This window comes from Podarcis raffonei, chromosome 6 (genome assembly GCF_027172205.1).
Source record: "Podarcis raffonei isolate rPodRaf1 chromosome 6, rPodRaf1.pri, whole genome shotgun sequence".
NCBI classification, from domain to species: Eukaryota; Metazoa; Chordata; class Lepidosauria; order Squamata; family Lacertidae; genus Podarcis; species Podarcis raffonei.
In genome coordinates this window covers 96,149,429-96,174,827 of record NC_070607.1, presented here as the reverse complement: position 1 = coordinate 96,174,827, position 25,399 = coordinate 96,149,429, and the positions used below count along the sequence as shown (strand labels likewise).

The 25,399-nt window shown below is 49.5% G+C and overlaps 1 protein-coding gene across 2 annotated transcripts; it reads left to right on the top strand.

Annotated features, from left to right (window-relative positions):
- Positions 1-10: 10 nt before the first annotated feature.
- Positions 11-17,831, top strand: NSFL1C (NSFL1 cofactor). 2 transcript variants are annotated; one of them, XM_053394633.1, is made up of 9 exons: positions 11-149; positions 3,578-3,675; positions 7,263-7,337; positions 9,980-10,145; positions 10,981-11,073; positions 12,385-12,494; positions 12,670-12,807; positions 15,517-15,681; positions 16,177-17,831. In XM_053394633.1, the coding sequence occupies exons 1-9, from the start codon at positions 48-50 to the stop codon at positions 16,337-16,339; spliced, it is 1,110 nt and encodes a 369-aa protein (XP_053250608.1). In that variant the 5' UTR covers positions 11-47; the 3' UTR covers positions 16,340-17,831. The 2 variants fall into 2 exon arrangements, with proteins under 2 accessions (XP_053250608.1, XP_053250607.1); XM_053394632.1 differs by having other exon boundaries at positions 10,954-11,073.
- Positions 17,832-25,399: the final 7,568 nt, after the last annotated feature.

The window sequence follows — 25,399 nt, the reverse complement described above, 5'->3', positions numbered from 1 at the left end:
GCTGCGACGGCCGGGCCGGAGCGCTTTGGCGGTTGCACCGGGGCAAGATGGCGGATCGGGAGGAGGCGCTGAGGGAGTTCGTGGCCGTGACCGGGGCCGAGGAGGAGCGAGCGCGCTTCTTCCTGGAGTCGGCGGGCGGGGATCTGCAGGTAAACCTCGGCCGGGGAGGGGGCGCCCCTCGCTTCCCGGGGGGGGAGAAGAAGGGGGGGAAGAGCAGCAGCGCCTCTCCCCCTTTCTCCTCCTAACACCCGAATGGGCCGCCTGGACACTCTCCCTTCTCTCCTGTCCTGTCCCCCCCCCTTTCCTCTCCTCCTCACCACTGCCCTCCTTCTTTCCCCCTGCCCCTCCCTCCTGCCCCCTCTTTTCCTCTCCCCTCTATCCTGCCCCCCACCCCTCCCCATTTCCTCTCCCCTCACCACTGCCCTCCTTCTTTCCCCCTGCCCCTCCCTCCTGCCCCCTCTTTTCCTCTCCCCTCTATCCTGCCCCCCACCCCTCCCCATTTCCTCTCCCCCTCACCACTGCCCTCCTTCTTTTCCCCTGCCCCTCCCTCCTGCCCCCTCTTTTCCTCTCCCCTCTATCCTGCCCCCACCCCTCCCCATTTCCTCTCCTCCTCACCACTGCCCTCCCTCTCTCTCCCGCCCCCTTTCCCTCCCACCTGCCCTCCCTCTTTTCCCCACCCCTCCTTCCCTCTTTTCCTCCCCTCCCTGCTTTTCCCCTCCCCCTCCCTCCTGCCCCACACCCCTCCCCCTTTTCCTCTCCCTCTCACTACTGCCCTCCCCCTTTCCTCTCTCCTGCCCTCCCTCTCTCCCCTCCCCACCATCTTCCCCCGCCCCTTTTCCCCTCCCCCTTTTCCCCTCCCCCTTTCCCTCGCTCCCCTCCCCACCATCTTCCCCTACCCCCTTTGCCTCTCCCCTCCCACCTGCCCTCCCTCTTTTCCTCCCCTCCCTCCTTTTCCCCTCCCCCACTCTCCTGCCCCACCCCCTATTTCCTCTCCCCCTCGCCACTGCCCTCCCCTTTTCCTCCCCTCCCCTCTCTCTTTCCCCCTGCCCTCCCCTCCTCCCTCTTTTCTCCCCCCTTCTCCCTCCATATCCCTCCACACACAGCTGTTCTGCCCTGGACAATGGTCCTAGTACAGAAATGCTCCCCCCCTCCTGTGGTCCCTCCCCCCCACCTTCCTTGGCCTCTAGGACTGCCTTTCTTTCCTCCCTCCCTCCACGCAGCACTGCCTAATCTGCGGAACTCGCCTCTGCAGGTGTCCACCAGCCTGGATGGCTTGGGAAAGAGGACTGAATCCATGGAGGCAGCAGTGCTTGGGGGTGCCAGTCACTGGAAAGTGTGGGAGAGTTGCTCTTATGATAAGAGTCCCACCTTCAGGTTTTGCAAAAAAGGGGGGGCATCTGTTTGGCCTCTGTGAGAACAGGATCCTGGGCCATTGGGTCTAATCCAGCAGGCTCTTCTTATCTTCTTGGTTTGTTAAGGGTACTGCTGAGAGCTGATCGCAGACACCCGTTCCTCTCACGGAGCTACGATTCCCAGAGTGATTTAACAATCCATTTTTCTTTACTGGGGTGCTGGATTAGATGGGCTCTATTTGGTCTGATCCAGCAGGCTCTTAAGTTCTCCTTCTTTCTCCTTCATCCTCTTCTTCCTCCATACAAAACTTTATTCTCCCATACAATATCTTCCTTCTTGTAGCAAAGTCGTTCCCTCCTGCACACTCAAGGGTCAAGACTTTTGAGTGTGTAAGATATTACCTTATTCTTTTGGCTTAGCTTCACCTTTGCTAACCTAGTGCCCTCCATATGTTTTGGGCTATGATTGCCATCAGCATGCAGGCTGCTGTGGCTGATGGGAGTTGCAGTGCAGTTGTAGTTCAGAACTTCTGGGTGGCACTAGATTGTTGAAGGCTGGCTTAGCTCTTGCCAGTGGGCTCCATTCTGAGAAAGAAGCCACAGTTTTTTGACTTGCTTTGCAGTAGGTTGGAGAAAAGACCTCATTGCTGCCCATTTGTAGCCTGTCATTGTTGCTCTTTCTTCGCTTTTTTAGAATGCTGGCTGGAAGTTGCAAGTAAATTTCTATCCCTCTTTTAAAAAAAGTTCATCTTCCAGAATCCAGGTACCTTAACCAGTAGCTCCCAAATAGTGAATCAGGAGGAGACAAGGAAAAAATATTACATCAATGGAAGAAAGAAAAGGTATTAGTGGAAAAGCTCTTCCTTTAACTGTTGGAGGGGAGGCTGATTTTTAGTTTTCCTACTAAATAGTCAAGTAATCTGGTGTTAGCCACAGCTGGAGATGTAATACTTTGATCAGCTCAACACCAATTGCAGCTAGGCTACTTGTGCTTCAGGTAGAACTGGTTTCCCACCTACAGCACTTTGGCTTCCAAGAAGATCCAGACTGTTCTAATTATGAAGGTGCCACAGGCTGAGAAAGTCACAGGCTAACTGCCGGCATACTGTTTCAAGCACCCATTCTGGATCTTCCATATATTTCAGCAAGATTATAAATTTGACATTTATAGTGCAGAACAGTCTTGCTTATGAGCCCATAAACTTCAGTTTGCCCATTGGCATCCGTGTTCCACTACACTGTTTGAACCCTGGGATTGGCAAGGTATTTGCCCAGAAGGAATGGCCTCTGGTGAACAGGCACCTGGTGTTTTCAGCAAAACTGTAATAATTTGGCACTTAATGGAGAACAGTTCCAAGTGTCTCTCTGAAAGGAGCTCTCTTTCCAATGCTTTAGGGCTACTTGGCATGTTACAGCAGGTGAACGACAATTTCCCTTGCATGAACATGTTGCCAGATAGGAATTCTGTGTGGTGGTGCCATGTTCCCATATTGCATGGTGTCTTGGAATACATTACCGTATTTTTTGCTCTATAAGACACACTTTTCCCCTCCTAAAAAGTAAGGGGAAATGAGTGTGCGTCTTATGGAGCGAATGAAGGCAGGAGGCTCTGCTCAGTGCTCCCTTTAAAGAGACTCGTGGAGCGTGTGTGCGGCACTTGGGGGCTTTTTCCCGAGGAGGGAAAAAGCCCCCAAGAGCCGCACACACGCTCCATGTGCTCTTTAAAGGGAGCACGGCTCTTGGGGGAGCCTTCTGCCGTAGCCACGCGCAGCCTCTTCCAGGCAGGGGGAGCCTTCATTCCCCCTGCCTGGGAGAGGCTGTGCACGGCTATCCCATATGCCAAGACAGCAAGAGGCTATCCCAGAGGCCAGATCCCTCTTGCTGTTCTGGCTTCTGGGATTCAGAATATATTTTTTCTTGTTTTCCTCCTCCAAAAACGAGGTGCGTCTTATAGAGCGAAAAATACAGTATATTTTTATCAGATTCAGTACTTGCTGGCTGGGGCTGATAGGAATTGCAGTCCAAACCAAAGCAGCAGTGAGAAGGTTGGAGAGCACCACAAACTTACCCAGGCCAAGGGAGTTTTCTGTACTTCCCCACCTACTTGGCGTGGTATGTGGTACAGAAGTCATCACAAGGTTATTGACAGTTGTCTTCTCTCCCTCTTGGGTGGCACTAAGCAATGGAGCTCGCTCTCAAAAACAGCTGTGTGTCCCTCCTTTCAGATTGCCCTGGCCAGTTTCTATGAAGATGGAGGTGACGAAGACATCATCACGCTCCCGCAGCCAGCTCCCAGCTCTGTTACCCGAGGCACTGCGCCCAGGTGAGGTCAAACGGGCTCATCTTTGAGCATGTCTATATTGCGAGCTGGTGTGCAACTGCCAGAACTTCCTTTCCGCACAGGAACCCTGGGAAGTGTAACTTGCTGGGGAGGCCATGAGAACACCCTGCTAGGGATCTCTAGCGTTCATGGAACTGCAGTTCCCACCTGGGTCTGTTGGGCAATGGGGGTAAGCCCACAATGTGTAATCTAGGCATGCCTCTCAAGTCCTTTTTATTCTTGGGGAGGTTTCAGCACGGCAAAAAGGGTTGTAAAAACAGTTCCGTTTTTTTGTGTTGGAGCCGAGGAAGAAGAAGCAGCGCTCTCTCCTTGTGTGCATGTGTTTTGTGGAATATTTTCTACTTTCCCACTATGGCTGCAGCCTTCCCCAACTTGGTGCCCACCAGATACTGAGGCTGCTATATTTGATGTGCTGCAGCTTAGTGGAGCACATATTCTGACATGCAGAAGGATCCAGATTTAGTCCTATGCATCCCCAGTTAACAGGATCTAATCTGCTGAGTCTGGGAAAAGCCTGTGCTCAGTGGGCCAACACTTTTCTCTTGGGGGTGACTCATCATGACCCTGCTTAGGAGGGATTGCATTGTGGGGATTTTTTTAAAAAAATGTTACTGCCACATGATTTGGTTTGCTGCTGTTACGATTTGCATCCTCATCGTGTCAAATATTAGATGTTAAACTGGGCGGAGGGAGGAATGGGATTGTGGAAACCGGTTTTCCAGTGCTTCTCACAAAAAGATCTGGCGTGGACTCAGCTGCGGAAAGCAGACCAAACAGCAACATTTTGGGCTATCAGCCTGACCTGCTTTCACATTTCTGCTTAGTCATGCAGTCACTGAGAGAGAGTGAGTTTGAGCATGCTCAGTTGTCCCCCTCTCTAGACTAGGTGTATTGTGAATTTCACATTCTTGAGGAAAGAAAGAACGAGGTAAGGGATTGCTTTAGTATCCACCATGAGCCTTTGGAGCATAGCAGGCCATCTGCTAGAGTTGGGTGATACCTGGTTTTCAACTTCTTGATATATCGCCAGCTACACATCACAATATGCTGATATATCACAAAGTCTGAAATAAGGATGGAGCCATGTAGAGGTATTGGCTGGCTTCACAGTTTTTCCCTTGTTGTGATTTTTGCATAGCACACACACATCGTGATTTGCAATATATTACCAGTTCAGAAATTGTGAAACCATTATCATGATACAGACTTGAAACCAGTTTTGAGCGATACATCGCCCAGCACTAACACACGTCATGATTTGCGATATATTGCCAGATTGAAAAACTATGAAACCGTTATCACAATATGGTCTTCAAACTGGTTCCGGACACTATATTGATATATCACCCAGCCCTACCTGCAGTTTTCGGATTGTCTTTGGACGTTTTGACTTTCAGGAGTGCTTAGAATGCCTTGAAAGTGCAGTGCGAATTGGGGTGGGGTGGTTCAGGCACCCCAACTACAAACTCAGGAAAATGATGCTTGCTAGAAGATGATGGTCCCTTGCACGCTGAGCAAAATTGTGGCTCCTCCTCTTTCCACCTAAAGCCAGTTCCCAGCCCTCTGCCACACTATACTGTGACCAAGGAGCACAGTCTAAGGATGCCAGGGCGCCACATGGCCCTGTGCATGGAAATGTGGAGCCCTAGGGTGCCAGCAGCCTCCAAGAAGCTGCCAGTTGTGTCCTGCTACTTGGAGCAACCCTCTGGAGTGCCATGCAAGGCGGCTCCATTTTGCCTGAGTGCAAGGAGGGAGGAGGCAGCCTGCTCTCGCCACAAGAGAAAGAAGTGAAGGCACTTGCCTGGCAGGCAGGATGCCCTGTTGGCGTCTCTGGCTCTCATGGCAGTTGTGCTGTGGAGGGGGAGAGTGGGCGGCCTGGCTGGGTGCTTAGAATCATAGACTCTTAGAGTTGGAAGGGACCCAGCGGTCATCTAGTCCAATCCCATGCACTTGGAAGTGTTCGATGCTGGCTGCGGCCTGGGGGCGAGTGCGATACGTTGCAGGCCCCCAATTTCTGAAATCGCTCCTGCGATTTGAACTTTAAACCACTTTTGTGCAACGTATCCCCTTGACTTCCCCCAGAAATGCAAAGTTCCCCTTAATGGTACTTGGGGTTGCTAGGGTTGTTACCCACGCGTGCTGCTCAGCAAGTAGCACTAGGTTGTTTATATCATGTGAGTGTCTGAGAGTGAGAGACAGGAAGTCTCAGTACTGTTTTAGTTTCACTTCTGTGTGTGATGCTGTTCTGTTCTGCTGCTGAGAGAGCACAGACATGCTGATGGGTTCTTTGTATATAGACTGTAAATACAGTGGTACCTCGGGTTACATACGCTTCAGGTTACACATGCTTCAGATTACTGACTCCGCTAACCCAGAAATAATACCTTGGGTTAAGAACTTTGCTTCAGGATGAGAACAGAAATTGCGCGACGACAGCAGCGGCAGGCCCCATTATTTAAAGTGGTGCTTCAGGTTAAGAACAGTTTCAGGTTAAGAAGGGACCTCCGGAATGTATACGTAACCAGAGGTACCATTGTAAAGTAGTTTAGAGCTACTCTTTCTTCTGCTATGAGATGCTTATTGCCAGTCTCTCTGGACTGAGGAAGATTTACAGCCAGAGAGTGACCGCCGAAGAGACACCCCAGTGTCTTGGGAAGGTGGTGGCCTTCCCAAGGCCCAGCAGGGATAAGAGCAAAACCTGCCCTCCTGTCGATGGGGTGGTGGGATGGGCTGTTCTTTACTGGCAGGAATCCATCAGGTCTGTCAGAGCTCACAGAAATGGGCTGTGCTCCTTTGGTGCGGGGCATTAGTCCTTACAAGATGGAAGATCATCCCTTATACCACACTGCCCTTAAGAATGTTTGGCATTTTAGTAATCAGTTGTCATAAACATGGAGATGCGAAGGCCTGGGAGGAAACACCCGGAAAAAATGGAGGAGGGGTACCAGGGAAAATGGGAGGGATCCCAGTTTTTCCAGATTTTTTACAAAGTAGACCAGGGTCAGCAACCTTTTTCAGCCATGGGCTGGTCCACCGTCCCTCAGACCATGTGGTGGGCCGGACTATATTTTTGGAGGGGAAATGATCAAATTCCTATGCCCCACAAATAACCCAGAGATGCATTTTAAATAAAAGCACACACTCTACTTATGTAAAAACACCAGGCAGGCCCCACAAATAACCCAGAGATGCATTTTAAATAAAAGCACACACTCTACTTATGTAAAAACACCAGGCAGGCCCCACAAATAACCCAGAGATGCATTTTAAATAAAAACACATTCTACTCATGTAAAAACACGCTGATTCCTGGACCATCCGCAGGCCGGATTTAGAAGGCGATTGGGCCGGATTCGGCCCACGGGCCTCAGGTTGCCTACCCCTGAACTAGACCATCACATCTCTAGCAAGCTGCTCTGTATTAAAAAAAACGTATCCTTTGGGCACCTGGTTCGCCTTCCACTCCTTGTCGTTCTGTGCTCCCAGTTAATGCTCAGTGCTGTTGGTGCTGCAGTTGCATCAGAGGGACCTGGGGCGGTCTCATATTGTGTCTCCTTTTGTCTCGCCAGTGACCACAGGGTGACTTCATTCCGAGACCTTGTCCATGCTCAGGAGGAGGAGGAAGAGGAGGAGGAAGGACAAAGGTTTGTTGCTGTTTGAATGCCTGACTCCCCCCTGATTTATCGGGAAGGGAGGAGTTGGGGTGGAAAAAGTCCCTCTGGAAACGTTTTTTTTTGCAGGCCCAGGCTGCTATGGAAATGTCTGCGTTGGGTGGGGGGGCCCTCTCTGTTGAGGCAGCTGTTGGGAGTCCTGCTCTTGGAGGGCATGACCTCTCCTGCCATTGTTCGAAGCACTTTCATTCCAGAATCTTGCATAGTAAGTGGTTGCGGCTCTTTCTTCCTAGAGGGAGGAGCAGGCGAGTGTATTGTTACCCTGACATGAACAGGGCTGTGTTTGCTCTGTGCCAATAGATAAATAGAAACTCTCCACCAAGCAAGGCCTAAGTCTGTGGCTTGTATGAATTGCACACCTTTCTTTCTTTCTTTCTTTCTTTCTTTCTTTCTTTCTTTCTTTCTTTCTTTCTGAATGCTTGTTATTCTACTATTTGTGCAATTTATCCTGGTATTGCTAGTTATAAGGAAGAGCAGAGACAGATTTGCGGGGCATTGCAGCCTCCGGGGTTCTTGATCAGCTCCCTTTCTTTGACTTCTCACTGCGCATTGACCACACAATTTCAAGTATATCTTATTTATGTCATGAAATTCATACGCTGCTTGACTGTAAAAAACAACAACATTAAAGCAGTTTACAAAAAACTATAAGGCAAAATTATCAGTAAGGAAAAATAACAATAATAAGGCTTTCAGAAAATTAAAACAACAGTAGACTTAAATGCAGATTAAAACTTTCATCAGCTATCTTGGTAACGTGAGGTCTAGGAGCTTGACCTTGAAAAGAAAAGAGAGCTCACATTCCCAGGAAGTTAAATTGAGTGATAAGTTACGTGACTTTTCTGCAGTCACAGCACATTCTCAGCCATGGACATATCTGAGAATCCCTGTGATGTGTATGTTAGGAAATGTACAGCTCCCACAGTAAAGCAATGAAAGGGAGGCACAGTCCAGGGCGTTACAAGAGCCCTCACAGATCAGACACACTGAGTTATTTAAACTACTGTGCTACACATCATAGGCAGAGTCAATAAGGGAAATGTGGGCGTTGGTGCACATAAAACCAATTCATAATTCTGAAAATTTTCTTGTAGCAGAATGAATGAATGAATGAAGAAAGCATTTACAGAAAATTTAGAGCAGGGTTTCCCAAACTTGGGTCTCCAGCTGTTTTTGGACTACAATTCCCATCATCCTTGATCACTGGTCCTGCTAGCTAGGGATGATGGGAGTTGTAGTCCAAAAACAGCTGGAGACCCAAGTCTGGGAGTGTTCAAAGCTCTTGACATACCTAGTCCTATAAGGTTGGGGTGTGTGAAGCTGAGAGTTCCCTTGCACAAGTGGAAATCCTTGCAATGACAGGATGTACAAACTGGAAACCACCCAAAGCTCCTAAATTGTCTCGTGCCCAGGGAACTCCTCCTTTTGCCAAGGCTGCCTTTCTGTGTGTGGCCGATGATTTATATACCGTAGATTCTGGCGTATAAGACGACTTTTTAACCCTGGAAAAGAGGTTAAAAAGTCGGGGGTCGTCTTATACGCCGGGTATGGGTGGCGGGTGGCGGGTTCCGTGCCGGGAGAAAGCTTTCTTCCGGTACGGAGCGGAGCCCGCCGCCTGCTGCTGCCGCCCAGCGTGTAAGACTGGGCTTATAAGACAAACCCCCAAATTGCAGCTGCCAAATTGCAGCTTCAGGGTTCTTGGCCTTGCCTCTGTTGTCTACTCAGCCAGGCCAGCAGAACAGTGAAGAAAGGCCGTCTGGAGCAGAGACCTGACTCAGGGATGGGGAACCTGCAGCCGTCCAAAAGTTGTTAGACTCTCAACTCCCAGCAGAATGGCCAGCGGTCAGGGTTGAGAGGAGTTGCAGTCCAGCATTCGATGGGTCGCAAATTCCCCCTCCTCGGCCTCACATCTGTGCATAGCTGTCAACTTTTCCCTTTTCTTGCGAGGAATCCTATTTGGAATAAGGGAATTTCCCTTTTAAAAAAGGGAAACGTTGACAGCTATGCATCTGTGCTATCCAGTCAGGTCCTCCTGCTAGTGTTCAGCTGATCCGCAAACATTACTGCCCGTGTCACTCTGGCCCCAGTGCTGCAAGCCAGCCAGCCAGAGAGTAAGAATTGCAAATGTGTATTTTTTTTTACTTCCTTCTTACAACCTGTTTCTTAGGCCGGCATTGGGGTGAGTGAGTGTGTGTGTGTGTGCATGCACGTGCGTGCTTGCGCTTAACCCAGTTTGAGAACAGTACTTGCTTTGGCTAGAGAGTTGAAATTATTATTATTACTGTAGTATTATTATTATTTCCATACCGACCTTCATCTGAAGATCACAGAGTGGTTTACAATATAAAAACACAAAAATACATACTATAATAGCAAACAAAAGCAATAATACTCCCCATCTCTCTCAGACACAGACAGACACACACACAATTTAAAGGTTCAAAGATTGTTTTAATTAGCCAAAGGCCTGGGATAAGAGGAATGCTTTTGCCTGGCATCGAAAGATATGTAACAAAATTAGCAAATATGTTTGAGCCTAGATGTGCACACATGCCCCAGCCTTCAATGGGTCTTCAATGGAGAGGTGTAATCTTGGGGGCCTGTTGTCTCTTCAGATTTTACGCTGGGGGCTCTGAGCGAAGCGGGCAGCAGATTGTTGGTCCTCCGAGGAAGAAGAGCCCCAATGAGCTGGTTGAGGACTTGTTCCGAGGGGCCAAAGAGCATGGAGCTGTGGCTGTCGACAGAGCAGCCAAGAGCCCTGGGGAAGGCAGCAGGCCAAAAGTGAGCACACCCAGGGGGGATTCTGTTGAGACGAAATATTCAGAAGGGGTCGTGTAAAGCAAGGCTGTGGTTGGCGCAGAAGTGAGACGGGGGAGGGACTTGAATGAGGCCAAATCCTTTCAGAAAGCTGCGTGGATGAAGGCATGAGGAGGCGAGGAGCAGTAAGGACTGATAGCCAGGGAGGTGGAGCATAAAGCAGGGAGGAGTGTTGGAGGAGAAGTGGAAAAAATGAAAAAGTGAGGGCTGGAAGCTTCAAGTAGATGGAGAGAGCAAGAAGGGGCCAGTGTGGACTCTCAGGGAAGGGAGATAAAGCAATCTCCAGGGCTTGAGAATGATGGGCTTAGCTGAGACATTCTCATCACACTGAAAGTAGCTGTCAGCAGCATCTTCCCTCTTAAAGGCAGCTGCAGCCAGTCTCCTGTAGCCCCTTCCCTGTGGATGTTGTTCATGCAGAACTGCCTCCCTCCCCCAAAAAAACTCACCCTAAAAGGAGGGCTGGCAAAATCCCACTCGGCACTGACATGCCTAAACGCTTGATTCAGACGCTTGCTGATCTGAACGCTTCTCCTTTCCCTGCGCAAAATCGTTGTTTAGTGGGGAAATGACAATGGCGCATTGGATTTAATTAAAGGACAATGGATTAAGTTAGATACTGACATGGGTTGTGTGTGTGTGTCAGCCCTCCAACTATCTGGCCTGCCCGTCCTTGGAATTTTTAGCGGAGGGGAAGCGAGAAGTATTTGCCAGGGCCGCCAAATGGAGGTTGAGGTCGGAGGTGACCCATCTGCCTTTCCCCTGCTTTTTCCAGGCCTCACAGTTCCTTTCTCTCTCGCAGCCCTTTGCAGGTGGAGGCTACCGTCTGGGAGCTGCTCCCGAGGAGGAGTCTGCTTATGTTGCCCCAGAGATGAGGCAGAACGCTGCCCAGGATGTGAGTATTGCTAGGAGTAGGACTAGAGGCAGTGAGATCTGGCCAGGTCCCCATTTCTCCCATCCAGGGTTCAGTTCCTGGCTTGCTTTCTCTGGCACCTCCAGGATAGATATCTCTAGGGTCAGAGATCTAGGAAAGGCCTCACTCTGCCCCCGAGTCCATAGAGAGCTGCTGCTGCTGCTGCTGCTGCTCAGCATAGATCAGGCATGTCCACAGTCCGTTTCGGGGGCCTAATCCGGCCCGCTGGTCGGTTTAATCTGGCCCCTGTGGCAGTTTATTTCCTGGGGTAAAATCCTAAAAAAAACCTCAAAAACTTCAACCCTAAAAAAGCTCAACTTTGGGGTAAAATCATAAAAAAGCTCAACAACTTCAAACTTCAATCCTAAAAAAAGGTCAATAACTTTGGTCGGCCCTCACAGCCCTTCACTTCATGAAATCTGGCCCTCTGAAAAAAGTTTGGACACCACTGGCATAGATGATATGGAACCAGCTTTTTCTTTTTCTTTTTTTTGCCAACCAGGCTCCTTCTGGGTGCATCAAACTATAGCTCCCACCAGCCCCAGCCAGCATGGGGCTAATGGGAGTTGTAGTCCAAAACATCTGGCAGGAACCAGATTGGCAGAGCTGAAACAGACCAGTGATCTGTCTAGATATAAGGCAGCGTCATATGTCCAGCCACACATTGCATGCAAGGATATATGTTAGTGACTAAGTTTTAATTTATATATTTTTTAACTGTTGCTATATCTGTATTGTCCCTCTTATACCTAATTGCAAATTCAAATGTATCGCTATCGTGTTTCATGACTTCCTTGATATTCGTGTGGGCTGGAACTGGTCTGTGACCTAAATAATAAATTCATCATCATATAAAACCCCTGGCACCGGCTGCTTCAGAGGAGAGAGGGTGGATCGGAGCTGCGAGGTTGTGAGAGGTGGGTGTCTGAGACCCTTTCTCTTCACGCTGCTCCGAATAGCTCCATCAAGCTGCTTTCCATACTGCAGGGCTCCATGTGCTGAGCCCAAGACAGGCAGAGTGAGTTGAAGCCATTTGCACGTGGCCGAGAAAGAGTTCCACATCCATCTCCCTTGCTAGCTCTCTCCTCCAGCAACATTGCAAAGGCACCAGGTTAGAGAAGGCTGGCTTCCAGGGCAGCAGCTCTGGCAGGGCAAGAAGGATGAGGAGGGCTGCAATTTCTGCAGCCTGGCATGGCAACCTCACTCCCTGGTTTGAACGGGCGCAGATGTGCAGCAGTGTGGCTTCCTGGGAGAGGCACCCTGCAGATGGTGGAAAGACTTTTGATTTTACAGGTGCACGTGGTCCTGAAGCTGTGGAAGAGTGGGTTCAGCCTGGACAGCGGAGAGCTGAGGAGCTACCAAGACCCTTCCAACTCCCAGTTCCTGGAATCCATCCGCAGAGGGTAATGGCAGTGCTCTGGGATGTGGGCCAGTGTTTGGTAACTGGCTGCACCAGACATCTAATTCCCTGGGATGCTGTACTCTGCAGAATGCTCCCTCGCTCCATCTTACCACAGAGAAAGGTAAGGCTGGCTGGTTCTTTTTCTTGAGTTGCCTCCCTCTGTTTTCCCTTGTCAGGGAGGTTCCTGTGGAGCTTCGCCGGTTGGCCCGTGGCGGGCAGGTCAACTTGGACTTGGAGGACCATCGCGACGAGGATTTCACAAAACCCAGAGGTGCCTTCAGGGCTTTCACCGGGGAAGGACAGAAACTGGGCAGGTGAGGAGTCAGCATTTGAGCATTTCCTTCTTGCCTCTTTTCTCTTTTGCAAAAAGGCCCAGCTGCCTCTAGTCTTCATTGAGAGAAGCACTCAAGTAAAGGTTCAAAAGGAAATTAAAGCACAGTAAGACATTAAAAACTTCCCCATGCAAGGCTGCCTTCAGGTAATGATGATAATAGTAATTATTATGTATAATGAGTGCTGTGGAACCTTGGTTGTCAAACATAATCCGTTCCAGAAGACCGTTCGACTTCCAAAACGTTCAACAACCAAAGGGCCGTCAGCAGTTTCTATGGTGAAAATTGAAAAACACGCCATTCGGCTTTCGAGGTGTGTTCAAAAACGGAAGCAGTTACTTCCGGGTTTTCGGCATTCAGGTTCTGAAACGTTCTGCTTCCAAGACACTCGAAAACCAAGGTTCCACTGTATTAATATTATTAATACACCGCCCATCTGGCTGGGTTTCCCTAGCCACTCTGTGCGGCATCCAGCAGAATAGTAAAAATACAATAATTCATCAAACATTAAAAACTTCCCTAAACAGGGCTGCCTTCAGGTGTCTTCTAAAAGTCAGATAGTTGCTTATCTCCTTGACATCTGCCCTCTGCCTGGTTCCCTGTAGCTTCATTTCTCACAGTTAGGGAACCGCCAGAAGCCCCTCAGAGCTGGACCTCAGTGTCCGGGCAGAACGATGGGGGTGGAGATGCTCCTTCAGGTATACTGGGCTGAGACCATTTAGGTCTTTAAAAGGTCAGCACCAACACTTTGAATTGTGCTCAGAAACCTACTGGGATCCAGTGTAGGTCTTTTAGAACCAGTGTTGTATGGCCCCGGCAGCTGCTCCCAGTCACCCGTCGTGTACATCATTCCTCCTTCCTTCTCCTGCAGCAATTCTGCTGCCCTTGCTTTAATAGTAAAATCTCAAATTCTATAAATATTCAAATAAAGGCCAAACTGCCTAGTTTCTCTCTGCTTGTCCAGTCTACTTGTAATATGATCTGGAATGTTGAATTTAGTAGTGAACGGCCTAAGCTGGGCTTCAGCTGTGAAGGCCTGTGCCAGAAATACACCAGGTCAGGCAGGGAGTGAGATGATCCCATTTCAGATTCCTGTTGCTCCGTCTTCTTGGCAGAAATTGCTTCCTCATCCCTCTGCTGGTTAGTCTGCTGCATGCAGCTGTTAACCAGGCCAGCAACTTCTGATCCTGAAAATTGCATGGGTGAATGTTGCAGTTAGCAAATTTATATGCGGAACCAGGTGCCTAATGCGCATTTCTTTTACTTTGGAATTTTGCCCACCTGTCCTCAAGGCAGCGTTCGAAATACTTCGCTGATTAAGGTTGCCGTGCAGTCCAAATTTAACATGGAGGAAAGCCCCGCCGAAACAAGTTGGCTGACTTCCAAGTAAATGCATTTTGGCACTTCTCCCACAGCAAACTGCAATTGTTTCCAGCTTTCAGTGGCTAACTGCACTTTTCAGTGGTTAGAATGTTTGCGGACTTTGTTAACATAGTTATAGCTTAGCTTCCTGGGGTGGGAGGTGTTGCGGTTGCGACTTGCCCTTGGAGTGCAGGATTTATTCTCCAGAGTAGAATTAGGCGGAGAGTTTGCAAGCCGTCCAGACAGGCCATTTATCTGAACCTTCATCTTCTGTGTGCAAACCCCAACAATTCTGCCTTCAAACAGCCCAGTTGTCTTCTTGGCGTGTTCTTCCCCCACAGCCCTTCTTGTTGTTTTGTTTGGTTTTTAATTAAATTTCTATATCGCCATTCATCCAATGATCACATTTTCTTAAACTGTGGATAAAATAGTATGGCTGCGGATGCTGATGTTGAAGAACACAATTCCCCCCCTTTTTTAAAAATGGTTTTTATTAAAAGATTTTCTTGGGTAGCAAAAGTACATACATTGTCTCTATTTTCAGATCATTTTCCCAAGTCCTTTATACAGATCAGTTATATTTGATGTGAGACATTAATGTTGTATATGGTATAAGCTTAGGTGGAAAGAGGTGGGGAGATGGGGGGGCTGAGGGGAGTAGTAAACTTACATTCTTTTCCATAGTGTATGTGCAAGGTGTATGTGTCAGCGTCATGTGGATAGGTTTGATGGACACAATTTCTTTTCAAATTCATTCTATATCCTCTGTTTCATTACAAAGATTCTTGCACAAGGGAAGGAAATCCAGGGCCAGATTTTGGTCCAGTCCGGTGGCTCTCTTAGAGTACAGTGGTACCTCTGGTTGCGAACGGGATCCGTTCCGGAGGCCCGTTTGCAATATGAAAAGAACACAACCCGCAGTGGCATATCTGCGCACGCGTGGGTTGCGATTTGCCGCTTTTGCGCATGCACGTGACGTCATTTTGTGCTTCTGCGCATGCGTAAGTGGCGAAACCCAGTAGTAACCCTTTCCGGTACTTCCGGGTCGCCGCGGGACGTAACCTGAAAGAACGTAACATGAAGCGGACGTAACATGAGGTATGACTGTAGTTTCACCTGGTTCATAAATGGTTTTGACCAGTCTCGTTTTGCTTGGGTCTCCGAACCCAAATTTCAAAGGTTGATAAGTCTTCTGAAGCTGCTCCTTTATGTCCATCGAGTAACTGTGTACAGTCGCCAGGTTTATTGTCAGGGGGGGCCTGCATCCGTCTAGCCCAAACCTGCCACCTGCTCCACAGTGCAAACCTTTCCTCCCTCCTCCTTCCTCAGCACTGCCCCCCAGGTGATGGGTGCAGGCTCCCCGTCGCAGCAAGCGGAAAACGAAGCCAAAGCCAGCTCCTCCATCACCATCGACGAGTCGGAGCCCACCACCAGCATCCAGATCCGGCTGGCGGACGGGGGGCGGCTGGTCCAGAAATTCAACCACAGTCACAGGTACCGGGGCAGAGCTTGCTGCCAAAGGGAGTTACAAATATGGGAACCTGGCTGGCGTTGGTGGGTAGGTGGGAAGCCGGAAGAGGTCCAACGCTGTGATGGCTTGTGAATGCTCTTCGCAAGAAAGGCCTCTGCTCACTCAGAGATACATATATGCAGTCTTTATTTTACATATGTACAGGCAGCACATTACAGTCATGCATCTGAATCCTCCGGCTCAGATTCTGGGAGTGGCTTTTTCACGTGATGCCTCTCTCCACTCCTCTTTAACCCTCTCCTTTCCCTGGCAGACGGAACAGGCATTGCCTCACTGTCTGTGCCAGTACTTCCTGAGCAGTGCTGAGGCTCTGGTTCAACACCTGAGAGCCATCCCGCCTCCTGGCTTTCTCCTCTTTCTTCAATCGTCACTTCCTGCCCCCCTCCTTCTGCCTGTTCCTGCTCCTCCCCTGCGTTCTCTGGCAATACCATGACAAACGCATCTCCTTTTTCTTGCAGGATCCGCGATGTCCGACTCTTCATAGCGGACGCCAGGCCTGCCATGGCTGCCACGAGCTTTGTCCTCATGACCACTTTCCCCAACAAAGAGCTGACAGATGAGGACCAGACCCTGAAGGAAGCCAACCTACTGAACGCCGTCATCGTCCAGAGGTTAATATAAGGGAACCTGCCCGATGGCTGCCTGCCCAGGCCCTATAGCCTCCTACGGAGCAACTCTCCGGGCGGGAAGGGCAGCCTCACGGCCGCCTCGTAGTGCTGGGTTCGAAGCTCTTGCGTTGGACTCTTTAGTTGCGTTTCCCACTGTTTTGTTTTCTTTGTGCTGATCCATGGACTTTAAAAATAATAATAATAATAATAATAATAATTAAAACCAAACACAAACTTTTTCAAAGGAGCAGCAGCTACCTGTTGTGCCTGCCACACACTCTCCCCTGGATCACTCATGGGGCAGAAAGGAGAGGTAAGGTTCAAAGGCGGGGGGTGCATGGCTTCCTCCCTTCATTCCAGCTCCAGGGGTGGTAGCAGCTACAGGATCCGTCGGTGTATTAAATAAAGTGGACCCCCAAACCGCGGGGCTCTCTTCTGTGTTGCCAACCAAGTCTAAAGGGTGTTTCTGTCTTGCAGATGGGTAAAAGCTGTGGGCATTAGGAGGAATCCAGACCTTCCCTCCTCAAATAATCTAGCGCCCCATCTGTAGCACAATCTTGCCATCTACTCTTCGGTTCCTCCAGGCTCTCTCATATCGCCGCAAAGAGCAGAGAGGTCACTCCAAAGTGTCTTTCTGCCCATATCCTGAAAACAAGCCACTCTTAAGTGATGGGTCTCTGAGTGCAAAGCCTGGGATGGGTGGCCCTTGGGTTCCCCCCCCCCCTCTTTCCGGCGTGCTAAATAAAAGGAAGGGCTCATAAAAAAGAGGAGACGCACATTTTGATCAGGATTTGAAGCCTCTTAGGGAGGGGAACGGTTTGGCTTGGAGTGTGTGACTTCGTAAAGATCAGCACGGCTGCAATCTGTCACTCATCTCAGTTTTGGATCCAGGGTTGTCCTCACCTTCTGTTTTTTTAAAGAAAATAATTTGTCAGCTGCCTCCCACTGTTCCTCATTCTGTCTCATCTGCCTTTGTTCTTTCTCAGGTCTTTCTTAGGAAGGTCTCTCCCTTGATAACGCAGCAGTCTTTGCCTTTCTGGGTCCCTCCAGCTGATCCAAAACATCTGGTTGGCCCCAGGTAGGCAAAGGCTGTGACGCTGAGTGCCCCAGGAAACTCACTAAATTTCTCCTCAATGGAAAGGGGCGCTTGCGGGAAAGTTTGGCGCAGGGCGAATACCTCCATGCCTGCGAGCCTGCTCTCAGTTCTGCTCCTCAGTTGTGGGCTGTGCTTGAGCTCACATCCGCTGCATGGTCCCTCCTCTGTCAGGTGACGGAGAGCAGCCTCACCACGGGAGCAGGGCTTGAGTAAAAGGAAGGCTTGGATCCAGGCCAGTCTGTCCTGCCGGCCACTTGGGTATCAGTTATCCTGCACCATAGAGTTCAGACATGGGCATTCCCCACCAGCCACCCCTCATGGCTAAATGAATCCACACCGGATGTTGACAGTGAATTCTGTAAATTATTGTGACAAGTGTGTGAGCATTAAAAATCCAAACTGAACCCGGGACGACGTTTGCTCCTTTCTGTCGCTGTGTGGAATAGCCTCCGGTTTTGCAGCCAGCGTCTGTGAGCATGAGGGTTAGCACAGGGGGCAGGGAGCTCAGCTTGGTTAGCAATGTGTAGCCCAGGGGTCGGCAAGGCTTGCGTTGCCTGGGTCGGTTCACTGCCACGGAGCCCCCTCCATCGGCCGGATTGTGGGCAGGCGTGAGTGCACATGCCTGCAATTTCCGACATCTGTGTCTACGCAGACGCAATTTCTGGCGCCGCGAAACAAGTCTCCCTGCCGCACTGCGCCGGTGTAGCGCAGCGCATGCGGGCTCCCCAAGCGGGCAGCTCGGTTTGGGGGCAGCTCGTGGGCTGGTAAAACGACCCCCATGGGCCGTTTGTGGCCCATGGGCCTTAGGTTGCCAACCCCTGGTCTAGCCCCTGCCCGCCACCTTTGAAGCTGTACTACGCAGCTGCAGTTGTGTCCCTCTATGTAGGATGGATTGCACTCTTTGCAAGGGAGTCGTTATAAGTGGCAAGAACATTCAAAAACGCCATTTCTGCTTCCAGAGTGATAGGGCCCGCTCTGCTACTGCTGCAGTGGTGGTCCAGGCCTGAGTTGTAGCAGGCGCGATAATCTTACAGGACGGGACTCCTGCACAGGCAAATGTCCCCATTCACTTCATGGGGGGGGGCTGCTTCCAGTGGAGGAAGGAACAGGGAAGGGCTCTTGCAACTGCCCTGGGTGCAAGGCGGGGCAGTTTGGCAGTGGACGTTTCGTACGTATGGGGGCTGACTTCAGGAGCTGACTTCAGAAGAGAGTCCTCTGTTGGCTGGTTCCCTAGCTCAGCGAAGTGCTTGGCAGCCCTTGGTTGTCACACTGGTTATTTTTATCATTTGTTAAATTTATATACCATCCTTCATCCAAAGATCTCGGGGTGGTTCACAGGATGAAAATGCAGGATAAAAGCACAAAATAAATAGCTCAAAACAAAACAACGACTCCAACCCACTCGCAGACACATTTAAAAGGCTGTGGAATATTAATCAGCCCAAGGCCTGGTTGAAGAGAAACGTTTTTGCCTGGTGCGTAAAGCTGTATAATGAAGGCACCAGGCAAGTGTATCGGGAGAGCATCCCACAAACAGGGAGCCACTGCAGAAAAGGCCCTGTTTTTGTGTCGCTGCTTTCCAGACCTCATAGAGAATGGCCTCAGATGATGAGGACTGGTGCAATGCGCTTGTGGAATTTGAATAAAGAAGTTCTTGTTTCACCGTTGCCCTAACTCAATAGTGTTACTTAACTCTCTCAACCGAGATGTCAAAATGTCAGGAGGAGGTGGGGAAATGTTGAAATCAAGTTAGCAGGTGCCCCACATACACTTCCCATTATAATAATCTACAGCATGGTTCGCCTGTGCCTGTTTTTAGGCAGGTGGCCGTGGCCAGGTATATTTTGCTTGGCTGTCTGCATTCCGTGCTTCCTCTGAGGAGCTCAGGGTGGTGCAGATGGGCTCTCCTCACCCACTTTTGTGGGGATAAGATGAGAAGGAAAATCATGTACACCACCCTGAGCTCCACAGGGGTGGGTTAAAGGTAAAGGGACCCCTGACCATTAGGTCCAGTCGTGGCCGACTCTGGGGTTGCGGCGCTCATCTCGCTTTATTGGCCAAGGGAGCCGGCGTACAGCTTCTGGCTTATGTGGCCAGCATGACTAAACCGCTTCTGGCGAACCAGAGCAGCGCACGGAAACGCCGTTTACCTTCCCGCCAGAGCGGTACCTATTTATCTACTTGCACTTTGATGTGCTTTCGAACTGCTAGGTGGGCAGGAGCAGGGACCGAGCAATGGGAGCTCACCCCGTCACAGGGATTCGAACTGCCGACCTCCTGATCGGCAAGTCCTAGGCTCTGTGGTTTAACCCACAGCGCCACCCATGTTCCTTAGGGATGGAGTAGGCATGATATATAACTGCACCAAATCAATATATTACATTGAATAAAAGGCAGATAAAATCAACGGTTTAAAAACAAGTCCGGTAATTATGTACCTGGAGAGTTTTCAGCAGGTCCTTGCCTAATGGCAATAGGGAGTTCCAAAGTGTTTCTCACCAATGTGGCAGATGGAACAGCTTCAATGGGCCCTTGCAGGTAATGAGGGATTGCAGTTCCCGGTTTCTGCCCAAGGGTGGCGCTGGCGCACTGAGGCAGTACTTGAGCAAAGGTGGAATTGCAAGAAGGTTTTGCCAAGTTTTTTTGAAGATGCTGCTCTCTGCTTCCCTTGCAAACAAATCTCGATGCCGCCTCTGTGTTTCAAGAGGGCTGTTCTTTCCACATTTGGGGCTCCTCCCCCCCCCAGTAATGTGTGATTATGGAGAATATTCCCAAGACGGATAGAAACGTTGGTGGGTGGGAGGTGCACAAATCTCCACCAGTTGCTGGAAGTGGAAGAGTGCCACTATAAGAAGAACATTTAAGAAGCAGGAAGGAGAGGAGGAAGGGAGTGAAACCAAGACCGTTTCACGACAGCCTGGTCTTAAATGCATTTATTCCAGAAATGGGCTGATGGTCTCCCACTCGACAGAAGCTCTGAGCACGCCATACTCTCCTGGAAACAGCCTTGCTTGTGCAACTATGGAAACGGGAGCAGCATTTGGATTTCCGAAAGTGCAAAACCCTCGTTTTATTTAGAGCGTGTTTTGAACTTTCACGATTCATGCAAACAAAAGGGGGCGGGTGGATATTTAGGTGTGGCTCTCCTGCTGACCCCCACCCGGTCTTTACGCTGTCCTTAATCCGAAGTCGTTGCATCTAAAAGCAATGCCAAAATGTAAGTCTCGGGCAGCGCTTGAAAAATGCTAACCTCTAAAAATCAAATGTCGGAGACATAATAATTTTGGCCTTTGGATGCTTAGTGGCTTCCAACGCGCTACCATTTTTGTAATTATATTTAATTGATTTTAAAGTCTGGTTTAAGGGAGTGCAGTCTGGAGAACATTCGACCATTAAAATAAGTGGGGCTGGTTGAGAACCTTTTTTGATCTGTGTAATGCGATAAATTGGATTAGCCACCGTTCTCTGGGGAACTTGGAAAATCACTCTTTTGCACCTTGCTATGTAGGCGCTGTGGGTAAAAGCCTCAGCGCCTAGGGCTTGCTGATTGAAAGGTCGGCGGTTCAAATCTCCGCGGCGGGGTGCGCTCCCGTTGCTCGATCCCAGCGCCTGCCAACCTAGCAGTTTGAAAGCACCCCCGGGTGCAAGTAGATAAATAGGGACCGCTTACTAGCGGGAAGGTAAACGGCGTTTCCGTGTGCGGCTCTGGCTCGCCAGAGCAGCGATGTCACGCTGGCCACGTGACCCGGAAGTGTCTCTGGACAGCGCTGGCCCCCGGCCTCTTGAGTGAGATGGGCGCACAACCCTAGAGTCTGTCAAGACTGGCCTGTACGGGCAGGGGTACCTTATGTATTTTAAAGTGGGGATGCGGGTGGCGCTGTGGGTTAAACCACAGAGCCTAGGACTTGCCGATCAGAAGGTCGGCGGTTCGAATCCTCGCGACGGGGTGAGCTCGCGTTGCTCGGTCCCTGCTCCTGCCAACCTAGCAGTTCGAAAGCACCTCAAAGTGCAAGTAGATAAATAGGTACCACTCCGGCGGGAAGGTAAATGGTGTTTCCGTGTGTTGCTCTGGTTCGCCAGAAGCGGCTTAGTCATGCTGGCCACATGACCCGGAAACTGTACGCCGGCTCCCTCGGCCAATAAAGCGAGATGAGTGCCGCAACCCCAGAGTCAGCCACGACTGGACCTAATGGTCAGGGGTCCCTTTACCTTTACCTATGTATTTTTAAAACCTGGGTAGTGATAGAGGGGTTTCAGGCACTTCAGGGCTGATGTTATTTTGGGGTTATTTTCTACCACATGCCTTCAAGCTGTGGAATTAAAAGTGTTATTTCGCAGCAAACAAAAGGCGTTATTGAGCTGCTAAAAAGCTCATCCCCAAACCTGGACTTTTCTGCCATAAGAAAATTGACCGGAAAATGTGGGATGGCACTTGGTGTGACACAACGTCATGTAACCTCTCTGCAAACGGATCAGGGTGAATGCTCATTAAGTGAGTATCCTGGAAGTAACCTCGGATTTTCCAAACAAAATCCATGGTCTGGTTTACCCAAAGAAGCATGTGAGGTGGTAAACATAGAATCGTGGAGTTGGAAGGGACCCCAGCGGTCATCTAGTCGGACCCCCAGCAATATAGGAATCTCAGACCATGACAGATGGTCATCCAACCTCTACTTAAAAACCTCCAAGGAAGGAGAGCCCACCACCTCCAAAGGGAGACCATTCCACTGAAACAGCTGTTACCCTCAGAAAATTCCTGTTTAGTCAGAATCTCCTTTCTTGTAACTTGAAGACATTGTTTTGAGTCCAACCCTACAGAGCTGGAGAAAACAAGCTTGCTCCATGTGACAGCCTGTGAGATATTTGAGGATGGCTCTCATAGCTCCTCTCAGTCTCTATTTTCCAGAAGAAGAAGAGGAGTTTTGGATTTGATATCCCTGTTTATCACTATCCGAAGGAGTCTCAAAGCGGCTAACATTCTCCTTTCCCTTCCTCCCCCACAACAAACACTCTGTGAGGTGAGTGGGGCTGAGAGACTTCAGAGAAGTGTGACTGGCCCAAGGTCACCCAGCAGCTGCATGTGGAGGAGCGGAGATGCGAACCCGGTTCCTCAGATTACGAGACTACCGCTCTTAACCACTACACCACACTGGCTCTCTTTCCAAGCTAAACATACGCAGCCCCTCAACTATTCCTCATAAGTCTTGGCTTCCAGACCCTTGATCATCTTGGTTGCCCTCCTTTGCACACCTTCCAGCTTGTCAACCTCCTTCCTAAATTGTGGCACCCAGAACTGGACACAGTATTCCAGGTGTGGTCTGACCAAGGCAGAATACAGTGGTACTGTTGTTTCCCTTGATCTGGACTTCTGTTGTTGAGGCCTAGAATAGCATTCTCTTTTTTTGCTGCTGCATCACACTGTCGACTCATGTTCAGCTTGTGGTCTCCTAAGCCCCCTAGATCACATGTGAAACATGGACCACTTATAAACACCATCCCCAACTCCTCAAAAGATTCCATCAACGGTGTCTCTTAAAAATTTTACACATCACTTGGGAAGACAGGCGAACTAATATCAGTGTACTGGAAGAAGCAAAGATCACCAGTGTTGAAGCAATGATTCTTCAACATCAGCATCGTTGGACTGGTCATGTTGTGCGGATGCCGGACGATCATCTTCCAAAGCAACGACTCTATTCTGAATTTTAAAATGGAAAGCGTAATGCTGGTGGTCAACAAAAAACACTGACAACTAGGAAACAGTGGCCTGTGAGCGCTCCAATTGGAGAACAGCCTTTACCAAAGGTGTCCTGGGCTTTGAAGACACTCGAACTCAGGACAAAAAGGGAGAAACGTGCTAAGAGGAAGGCACAATTGGCAAATCCATACCAGGATCAACTCCTGCCCAGAAACCAATGTCCCCACTGTGGAAGGACGTGTGGGTCCAGAATTGGCCTCCACAGTCACTTACGGATTCACTGTTAAAACTGTGTTTATGGAAGACAATCTTACTCAGCTATGAGTGATCGCTGAAGAAGGAAGAAGATGCCATGTACTGCTAGCAAGCCAGGTGTCCCCCATTTGATATTTGTGCATCTGGTTCTTCCTGCCTAAGTGCAGAATGTGTGTCTGGACTATACCACTTAAGCTGATTGCTGCTTAATGGAGAGGGGCGCCCTCCTCAAATGCCTCTGCACATGGACTGGCTGATAACCCCCTGGAACAAGCCTGCTGGGAAGAAGGACTTTTGCCAAGCCTTCTTCCTGATGTTTTAGTTTTCTAGATTGGCTGTTTGGAGGCCGTCCGAAGTAGAGCACAGGCCAGGCTCTGATTTGCTGCCCGCTGTTTACGAGAGTGAGCCCTCGCTCTCCTGGCCTCGACCTCGGAGGTGAAATCCCAAGGAAGGGCATCTTCCAGGAGCTCTGGAGCCAGACCGGTTGCTGGAGTTTGCTGGGAGGAAGTGTGCAAAACAGGGCTGCCAACCTCTGAGGAAACCAAAGCGCTGAAGGGCGGGGAAGAGCTGGCACTCCATGCTCCGTTATCTGATTTGGATGCAAGTTCGAATCCTGGCATCTCTGGGAAAGGCTGGGCACATCCCCTGTCTGAAACCCCAGAGAGCTGCTGCCAGTCAGCGGTAGACAATACTGAGCTGGATGGACCTGAAAGTCTGACTCATAGAATCGTAGGACTGTTGGGAGGGACCCCCAAAGGACATCTAGTCCAACCCCCTGCAATGCAGAAATCTCCAAAGGGAGTCTGTTCCACTGTTGAAGAGCTCTTACTGTCAGGTTCAGTATAAGGCAGCTTCTATCTATCTATCTATCTATCTATCTATCTATCTATCTATCTATATTAGTTTTTTAACATATCATTTTCAACAGTAATTAAACATATTTTTTCATCTTATTCAAATTTTTTTGACTTCCATCAATCCTGTCTGAAAATTTTCCAGTCTAATCTCTTAGTATGCATTTCTTATTTTCCCTATTACATTTCAAACTCATAACCAATATCTCTATCTTTTTCTACTTTGTAACACTTCGTATATTTCTCCTTACAAAACTTCTTGTAGTCCTACTAGCGTAATTTGTTGGTTACAGATACATGTCTTGCTCTGTGATAGATTTCGGGGCTCCCCTGGAAAGCTATTGGGGAAGCAAGATCTATGGGGCTGTTGATGCTGCAAGCCCCTCCGCGCTATGCTCAGGTGGCGTATATGTGCACATCAAGCCATATAGCCTAAAGACACTGCAGTCTCCGCTGACCTTCAGCCCAAGGAAACTGAACCCTGGGAAAGCACACGACCCCTTGGAAGTCTCTCACAACCCAGAGATTGGGGTAGCCTGTAGCCGTATGGAACGGCTGCGAGGTTTGTTTGTTTTTTGAACTGTTTTGGATGAGTGCAGCCTGGCAGGTACTAACCGGCTTTTTCAAAGTTCAGTGCCAAGAATGCCAGCAGCTCGCAGGCTTGGGCTGTTTCGGTTGGCACCACAACCTCAGCTAGCTGGCGGCTTCTCTGCCTCTCAACGGCCTCAGCGAAACTGTTTAATTAATCCTTCACTGGTGCAATCCACTGCTGCATTCTTCAGCCGTGATCTACCTTGGAGTCTGTGTTTTTTGTTTTTGTTTTAAATCCCTTCTCCCTTAACTGCAAGACATCCTTGGCTCCAACTCCGATAAATATTGAAATTCGGTCGGGGAGGAACATCTTGTTCCTTTTTCTTTTTCTGTACATCCTATTAAAATGCACAAGAGATGGGATAGTGAACGGTTAAGATCCCATGCACTTACTCTGGAGTAAGCCCCGTTAGTGGGATTCTCTTCCAAGTAAATCTGTATAAGAAGGCTTTTCATGACACCTGAGATGTGTGTTTTCATAGCCCACCCTATTCATAGAATTGTCGAGTTCTGGGTCCTGGGGTTTCCCTGGAACTGCCTGAGTTATTATTTATATATTCATTTATACCCCTCCTTTTT

Coding starts and splice junctions, on each gene's coding strand:
- NSFL1C (XM_053394632.1), top strand. CDS start 48: ATGGCGGATCGGGAGGAGGCGCTGAGGGAGTTCGTGGCCGTGACCGGG. Junction 150..3,577: donor CGGCGGGCGGGGATCTGCAG/GTAAACCTCGGC, acceptor CCCTCCTTTCAG/ATTGCCCTGGCCAGTTTCTA. Junction 12,495..12,669: donor CTGGAATCCATCCGCAGAGG/GTAATGGCAGTG, acceptor TTCCCTTGTCAG/GGAGGTTCCTGTGGAGCTTC.